This window comes from Erigeron canadensis, chromosome 9, assembly GCF_010389155.1.
Source record: "Erigeron canadensis isolate Cc75 chromosome 9, C_canadensis_v1, whole genome shotgun sequence".
Lineage (NCBI taxonomy): Eukaryota > Viridiplantae > Streptophyta > Magnoliopsida > Asterales > Asteraceae > Erigeron > Erigeron canadensis.
Genome location: NC_057769.1, coordinates 32,098,559 through 32,107,509, shown reverse-complemented (window position 1 = coordinate 32,107,509; position 8,951 = coordinate 32,098,559). Strand labels below are relative to the sequence as shown.

The following is an 8,951-nucleotide window of genomic DNA, read 5'->3' as shown; positions in this document are numbered from 1 at the left end:
ATAGAAAAATCCTTCGAATGTTTAAAGTTAGTTACATTGACTGATATTTCATATGTAGTTGACCGGTAACACCATAAAAAAGACATCATTTTTAAAATATTTGTATTACATGGATTTAGCGGATCCATTGTTTGGGCTACCCCTAATATATATGTTGTTCTGTCCCTGGTGACAAGTGGTGGTAGTGGAGGCGGCGGTGACAACGTTGGTGGCGGTAACTGTGTGATTATTAATATAAAAGTAAGAGGTAGTGTGGTTATTTTAAGGGTCGAAATACGTATGTTGTAAATAGTTTCATTAAAGGTACTATATGTATGTTAAAAAAGCTATTTAAATTAATTAATAAAAAAAAAAGTAGTTTGGGTAAATAAAAAAAATTGTAAGTATAAAATAGATATACATATAGAAATCTCTATGTGGATATAGCATACTAAAGTTGTAATAAAAGCATATTAGTTTGAGTTAATTTTATATATTATCGATTTAATGATATTTTGGTAAAAAACAACTGGGTTGGATCAGTGGTTGGAGCTTATGCTTCTGAAAAACAGAGGTCATGGGTTCGATCCTCATGCTCAGCAAGGCTGGAAGTCCTTTTCTACCTATGGTAGAACCTGGAAGCAGCCTCTCTACCTTTGGTAGGGGTAAAGCTGTCTACATATCAACCTCCCCCATACACCGTCGAAAATAGTATTGGGACCCAAAACCCGTAGAAGACGGCATTGGGAGTTACTTATATTTAGTGATATTTTGGTATTATTCATTTCGATATCAACTCTGAGAGCGTTTTCTTGAAGTATAACTTCTATTTAATCAAATGAATTCAATAGTTCGTTTTCCATTTTTACGAAAAAAAATTTGGGTGTGTATGTAATTTGTTTTCAGCTACTATTGTAGAAAAGAAACTTTGTTTTGGTTCATTGTATGTAAGTTTGTCTCAAAATTGAACGAATTGTGTAAGAAATTGGTCGGATACTAACGTGGCATCATCAAACATCTAATACGTGGTCCAATGAGAGACCACCACATCATCATTTAGTAGATTATTTACACGATTCGTTCAGTTTAGCAGGTTACTTACATACAATGAACCAAAATAAAGTTTCTTTCCTACAATAGTAGTTGAAGACAAGTTACATACACACATAAATTCTTTTCCCAAAATAGAAATATTACACAAATTCATTCACAAATTTTAGATAACAAACCACTCTTATTGGGTTGGATCTCAACCCATCTTATTGATTCAATTTGTACTCTTTATAAACATAACCTTGAAGTTATGTTTTAAAGGTTGCTACATACATAAAAAAAAATGTATATCAAATCATAATATATAAAATTTTGATGTGCAAATTATATTTTTTGAACAATATAAAAGGTTGCTAATATTTTTTTTTGATGTGCATATTATTGATGTATGTATTATGTATAAACCTTTTAAACATACGCATGCAAGGTATGTTTATCGTTTACCAAAACTTAAATCACCAAAGTGACTTATCCCGTTTCCCTGAATGTCATTCCTTCATAGTCATCTTTCCCTTCAAAACTTGCATAGTCATTTTGTACCTTATTAATTATAAAATATTCACTTTGGGTTTAATTCTTTTAATTCAGATATTGGTTCATAATCCATTCAAAACCTCCGATCCTGGATAGCCAGATTCAGTTTTATAATTGAGCAATGCCTTTAATTTTATGTATACTAAGTTTGTCATTCTTGAATAGACTTTCTTTTCTTCTTTTAATACCAGTATACCACTATAGGAGTATAGGGCATAAACCGTCCAAGAAGAATGACAATCGGAATCCACTCTATGTGTTTGGGCCAAAAACTTATAATATGGAATTTGTATGGGCTAGACTCTAGACTTCTAGAGCAATGATTATTGTTAGGGCCTTGGGGGTTGTATTTAGAGCTTATTATTTATTTGTTTTTTTCAGTATCTTTTTAGAATATTTTAATGGATTTTCAGAGCTCATGGAATTTTTTTAAAAAAAATATTAACATGCTGATTTGTTTATATACATTAAAAACTCGTAGTTTTAAGCTTTAAAAGCCCATTACCAAACACAGCTTAAGATTTTAAATTCAAAAGTTTTTTTTTTTAACAAAAAACAAAAAAAGTAAAAGAGAAGGATTTATGCCTAAAATTATAGTCGCTTAAAAAGACTACAAAACTGAACCCATAACCTTCAAATTATACGAATAACCACGATACTGCTAAGCCTAAAAGTTAATTATTACCGTATGAGACATGAATTTCGTACTTTTTGTTTTCTTCTTGGTTTTTTCAACTTGTCATTTGACATAAATTTTTACACACATCTATCATATATGGGCAAATGATCGGAACATTAAGGTACCGCTGCTCTCACATCTTCTCTCTATTTTTCTTTCATGTGATGAATTAAAAAAAAATCATCCCCTTGAATGTGAGAGATGCAGTACCCAAATAAGTGCAGCAACAATACATATTATACCCTCATTATAGTATTAAAAAGTTTAAAAGATTGCATATTACTTCAAAAGTTACATCCCATACAATAATATTAAAACCGAAAATTAGCACAAAAGGTACGATAGTCATTTTTCATATAACTTTGTATAAATTACACCTATTTAAAGATTATATAACTTTTATTCAAATATTTACAGTGGTATACTAAATTAATTTTAATACTATTCACAAATTTCAACATTTCTATGAAATGTCTAAACCTCATAATACTACATAAGGGCTTGTATAAGCAGTATCAAGACTTGGTTTCATTAGAAAAAAGGTTCTTCAGAATTCAAATATGAAAACGCATAGCCATCTTATTACAAAGAACGAGACTGCTTGGGTTATGTAAACGAGAGATTATCATAAACCTGTAGATTAGGGAACCACCAAAGATGGTGTCGATCCAAGGACATCTGTTTCTTACATAAAACAAATGTCTTTTAGGAAGTGTTGTCATTCATAAAATCAAAATATTAACAAAAAGGTCGTTCATCAGTTGACACGTTGCTAGTAAAAAGAGCTTATACACGGATTTTCAATTTACAATATTGACAAACGCAACTCCCCCAAAGCTGTTGTTGGGGGATGTTGTGCGGTTGTGATGGCGGTTGCGGCAAGAGACAATGGCATTCCACCGCCAGAAAACATATTTGGAGCAATTCAACATCAACATATAATCTCAAGGACAAAGAAAATTACTAAAAGAAGTTACATATGTATATTAAACTTTTGACCCAAACAAGAATCCCATGAATCAAACATCATGCAGAAACAGCCATGAGAGTCAATTAAAACATTCCTTCAACTCATCATCCTCTACATCCAAACCTAATATTTTGCATACTGAATGCAACTATCGTCTTCATATTCATATCTATTACATCATCTAGAAAAACGTACCTTCTGGTGGCTGGACGAGCTTTCGGTTGTGTGGAGCTGCCATTTCTTTCTTCAGTTGGGTCAGTACATCTTCCATCGTGTACTCTCTCTGCCAATTTCCTAGTATCCCAAATTTCTTAGGGTCCACCTGCAAGATGGTATGATCAATTAGTCATTTAATAGTTTTGTCCAGAACACACCTCAAAACTGCAATCGATAATATTTTCAAGTCCGCTTTCAAGATACATGTACAAACACATACACAACCATTTGTGGCCATACTCTAGGCCAATAATTTACAGGTCTTGCATGATTGTATGCATCTTCAAACATTAGCGCAATCTGAAAACAATGTATCCAAAAGCAAAATAAATTTCATTCATTTAGGAGTAAAGTTACCATTTTGCACCGGAAGGTTAAAATGAAATGCAGAATCTTTTCTAGGAAAAAAGTAGTTAAAAGAAAGAAATATATGCAAACTTAGACATTCATGTACCACTCCAGTCTCGTGGTTAACACAAGTCAGGTTGACCCGAGAGTAAAAACGGACAGTAGGAGGCTTCTCTGGGTAATCTTTGTCACAAAATAGCTTCAGTTGATAGATCCGGCCTTCATGTACAGACTGAAACACCCATAGATAAAGTATTAGACAGACTGAAAGTTGTAAGTTCTCCAATTTGTGGTCCCATAACCATTTTGCCTGATTTAAGACCCAAAATAACATATCATTCCTTTAATCATGTAACCTCACCCAATATCGGCGTGTATCAGTGTATTTGGCTACTAAGAACCAAGACTCATACTATTAGGCCCTCTGCCCCGGAAGTAAAGCTTGTTAAAATTATCATCCTGAATAGTACAATCTAGTGTAACATAATTTGCTCCTGTTCATCATTCACAATCACGTGTATTTGAGGGTGGAAAAAAAGCATGCTTAGGTAAGTGGAGTTCCTACCCAGTTAATCTGTTCAGCTTAATTTCATTTTTTTTAAATTCACCCTAGACCCATTAAATTAAAGATAAAACAAACAAAACCGGCCCTTTTACCTACAAATGGGTCAAAATTGGCACCTCTAAGTTCATCCTTAATTACTAGATAACTTGGCAAAACAAGTTCCAAACCATCAAGATTAGAAGTTCCGGCTTTCCAAGTAAACATCAATTAACCTTCAATTAAAGTAAAACTCAAGTTACACAATGATTTGAGCTTACATTGTGAGGACCGATGATGGTTCCCGTCCAAGAGCGCATATAAATGTCATCACCATCATCCATTCCATAACTCACAGTGCCATCTCCAATACCCTTTTCTCCACGCTCAAGCTCCTCCAACAATCTGAAATTCCGAGGCACTGCAAAATACTTCAAGTACTTGCAACCAAAATCTTTAAATTTACCATTACTTCAAGGATCATTCATGACCAATTAACTTAGTTATGGGTCCCATGTTAGTATGTTACTAACACAGGGAGAGATGGAATTGGCTTGAATATCCGAGAAGGGTGCTAAATGGTATAATGAATGAAACCTTAAATGCTTTAGACACCTTATATGTGAAGTACATACATGATATAGAGCCTAATTTCACTATATGGGAATACACAACATATCCTTTTGATGACAGTAATACCGTATCTCTGGTATATCCATTTTTTCATTCTAAACTTTATTCTTAAAATTTAAAAATGATACCAACCTTTATCTTTGAGTGTACAGCTGAAGATTCAAAGAAATTCTCACAATGACAAACTTCTATGTGTCATAAAACATCATGAGCATGAATCTTTAGTTGCCTATCACTATAATTATGTGTGTAAGTCGATCTTAACAACTTGGTGAAGCCAATAACTACTTAAATCAAAGCTACAAGCAAACATATACAGCTCAAGTCATCATTAAATCAAACGTACAACCAAACATATACATGCACATGGATAATAAATTTATTAAATCTGCAATCAACTCATTTTGCACAGTAACTGCAAGCCAGCAAGTAACACCAGTATGCATTTTTGATCACTATTAGAGGATGAAATCAATCTCATAGGATAAATGAAAGCAGGACAAATATTAAGGTCCTAAAAGCTAAAGAAAAAGATGACAATTATTGATACCACACTAGACGATCCTCACACAAAAATAAATGGGTTTAGAATGAGGCTAAACAAGTTTAAGTCATAAATGCGTCGAAAGGACTAGCACATTCAATAATTGGGTTGGGTTCGGGTAGACCTTCCTAGCCATTTTTACAACTCATGAACACTATTGATACTATATTAAATCATTTTTTTTTCTTCCGAAACTATATCATTTGTATACTTCATATGTTTATCCCGTATCACATATTATGTATCTTAAAGTTGCTTATACTTATATCCTAATATTTAGCGCGAGCATTCAAGATATTTAGACTCTCGACTGATAGTGGAAATCGTGAACCCTTTAATTTATTATGTGTCGTTAAATGGGTCAACATGACTAACTTGTTTTTATTCATGTTGGGTTACGGTTCAGCTTTGCTACACCATTACCAAGATATGTTGGGATATATGAAGTTATGAACCCACCACCCGGACTCATCAACCAAACATGACACGATTACCAGCCCAAGCTAAAACTCAAAACCTTTAAAACATACATATCCTATACCTATTCATCAAACAACACATTCAGTAGTTGACAACCTGAATCTTCAATGCATATTCGTCTAAACACACGATATCAAATCTGTCAGTTTAATTACAATCTTATAGAAACTACATACACAAACCTAACATACCATTTCAACTCTGCCTATTCAACACCAACAAGAATTAAAACCAACAAATTACTAACCGAATAAAAACTCAAACTTGCGACATCATACAACTTCAAGAATGACTGCACGAATATTAGCACACATTTTCAAAAACGAATCACAATTCATTTGCTATCGAAAATTCCTTGGAAAAGTCAAACATTCAGCTTGACCTTACATCAATTCTCTCTTTTTCATAACTAAACTTTTTTTCCTAAGAATCCATAATACATCCAATAGTTTTAAGTCTAACTCTAACCCATAAATCAAACAACAACAACAACAGCTATACGCAATCCAGCCATGAGCAGGGTATCCAAAAATTAACTAAAAAGTAAAAATCCAGCAGCAACAAAAAATATATTCCCAAAAAATAAAAACAAATTGTAATCTAACCTGTAGTTCAAGATTTTTTAATATTATGTTAGACTAAAGTAACAAAGAAAACATACTCATTACATAAATTAACAATCTTTATATCATAAGAATGAAATACATGATGAAATGAAACAAATTTGACAAAAAAGAAAGAAACCCAGATGATCAAAGATGGAAAATAGATATTATATTGTATATATTATATTATATCTATAAAGAAAACTTACCAACTACACTGGATCCACCTGAGCCAAGCGTCATGTGTTTGGTTGATCAAAATTTTGGGAATTTGTGAATTTTGTAAATATCGGTTTTGGTCGAAGAGGTGCGAGAGAGATTGAACGCAGAATCTAAACAAAAGGGCAAAAAGGGGATAAAAGAGGGTTGAATGATGAAATAAATTAACACAAATTTAGCATTTGTTTTTCTTTGAAACTAGCTTTTTTATACATACTATATACACACAAGTATACAATATTACCTAAAAGTTTGGAAACTAAAAGCTTACTATAAGGAGTAGAAGAAAAAAAAATAGGTGGCCAAAACTAAGAGTTTGATGGTAAAAGTTAGAAGTCTTAAAATAAGATATAGAAAGTAAAAAAAAAAGATTTGATGATTAAAGTTAAAAACCTAAAGTTAATTGGTAAAAATTAAAAACTTTATAAGTAAGTTATACTTACGTTTGTATACAAAAAGTTAGAGTAAAGTTAAAAAAAACCCAAAAGTTAAGTGGTAAAAAAAAGTTAGAATTTAAAAGTAAATTATACTTAAATACAAAAAACACTAAAGTTAAAAAAACCCAAAAGTTAAGTAGTTTATATACAAAAAGTTAGACTAAAGTTAAAAAAACACAAAAGTTATGTGGTAAAAATATGAAACTCTAAGTATACACTCTTTAAAAAAAATTATTTTTATAAAAGAAGACGAAAAAGCTGACGTCAGCGTGACTAAAAGAATATATATATATATATATATGGTAACACTACGGTGAGAACAGTCTTAAAATAAGAACGGTGAGAACAATTAAAAAACATCATTTTGATGCATTAAAAGTCCATAAAACTAACATAGTGCATAACTAATTATCATTATTTAAGTGTTTAACAACACATTGATCTGTCAAAATCGAAAAAATCATTTTTTTTGATGTATGCATCATTTTGAAGATTAGCATCCAAGATGGATGCACAAAAAAAATGATTTTCTTGATTTTGACAGCCCAATGTGTTGTTAAACACTTATATAATAATAATTAGTTATGCACTATGTTAGTTTTATGGACTTTTAATGCATCAAAATGATGTTTTTTAAGTGTTCTCACCGTTTTTATTTTAAGACTGTTCTTATTTAATTGTTCATATATATATATATATATAATATATATTAATAATTTTCTTAGAATGTTAAAAAAAAAAAATTTCTTAGATTTTATAAGGTGAAACTCAAACTCGTTGTTTTTGTTTAAATACCAACAACTTGTAGTTTATAATTTTAGAAGATGTATTATGCTACTTATAGATAGGATGCTAAGGTGGTCTTATGGGAAGCCCCTATTAGACAGAATCCCCACGGGAGTTTTTAGAAACGAACTTGAAGTAGGGACCATCATTAACAAGCTAAGAGAAGGGCGCTTGAGATGGTTTGGCCATGTTAAGAGAAGGGACCGAACAACACCACTAAGGAGACCGGAGTCTATTCACGTCGAAGACATACGAAGAAGGGGAAAGCCTAACATGTGGTGGGAGGACCGATTAGCGAAGGACCTAATAGAGCTTGGTTTGTCGGATTTAATGACGTCGGATAGGAAGGCCTGGAGAACTAGGATAAAAGTAGAGGATTAGGTTGGGGTATGACTTTTGCGGGACTTTGATCAACATCTTTTTCCCATATTGCCTTGCCTAAGGTGGTTTGTGTTGGTTTGACCGGGAGATGTAGGCCCAACATAGGTGACTCAATGCCAAAGATGGCTTTGACCTGACAGGAGAAGAGGTAGGTCGACGGAGGTGGAAGGACAAAATACCGAAGGATACGAAGGAGTTTTCTGGTGAAGGAGGTGGACTGTGAGTGTTAGGCATATAGGAACAGGTTTTTGTAGACTTATTTTCTTAGACTTTGGATCTAAGTAACCTCCGTAGTGGTTTTAGCCTGAGTAGAGGGATGCCAAAATCGAGGGGGGAGGTTACTCTTGGCTGCCCCAAAATGTTTTGCCTATTAGAGGACATGACCGATGAGAGTTTATTAGAGGACTAGGACTAGTTTAGGGGTTTGGGAGTTCAGGAGAGGACTATGATTAAGCTAGCTAGGCAGTTAAGTTAGTGTGTTTCATAGGTTGCGGTAGGATTTCTTAGTTAATTCCTTATATGGAGGTAGGTTTGGGCTTTATGCTG

At 32.8% G+C, this 8,951-nt stretch overlaps 1 protein-coding gene across 3 annotated transcripts; it reads right to left on the bottom strand.

Moving 5' to 3' along the window:
* Window positions 1-3,205: 3,205 nt before the first annotated feature.
* Window positions 3,206-6,919, bottom strand: LOC122582755 (ubiquitin-conjugating enzyme E2 variant 1C). 3 transcript variants are annotated; one of them, XM_043755183.1, is made up of 5 exons: window positions 6,792-6,919; window positions 4,602-4,741; window positions 3,886-4,011; window positions 3,672-3,731; window positions 3,206-3,537 (listed from the first exon to the last, which is right to left on the bottom strand). In XM_043755183.1, the coding sequence occupies exons 1-5, from the start codon at window positions 6,823-6,825 to the stop codon at window positions 3,397-3,399; spliced, it is 501 nt and encodes a 166-aa protein (XP_043611118.1). In that variant the 5' UTR covers window positions 6,826-6,919; the 3' UTR covers window positions 3,206-3,396. The 3 variants fall into 3 exon arrangements, with proteins under 3 accessions (XP_043611118.1, XP_043611119.1, XP_043611120.1); XM_043755185.1 differs by having other exon boundaries at window positions 3,415-3,537; window positions 3,652-3,731; XM_043755184.1 differs by lacking the exon at window positions 3,672-3,731.
* Between the last annotated feature and the right edge of the window lie 2,032 nt (window positions 6,920-8,951).

Coding starts and splice junctions, on each gene's coding strand:
- LOC122582755 (XM_043755183.1), bottom strand. CDS start 6,825: ATGACGCTTGGCTCAGGTGGATCCAGTGTAGTTG. Junction 4,012..4,601: donor CCATCATCGGTCCTCACAAT/GTAAGCTCAAAT, acceptor TGGGTGTTTCAG/TCTGTACATGAAGGCCGGAT. Junction 3,732..3,885: donor TTAACCACGAGACTGGAGTG/GTACATGAATGT, acceptor CATTGTTTTCAG/ATTGCGCTAATGTTTGAAGA.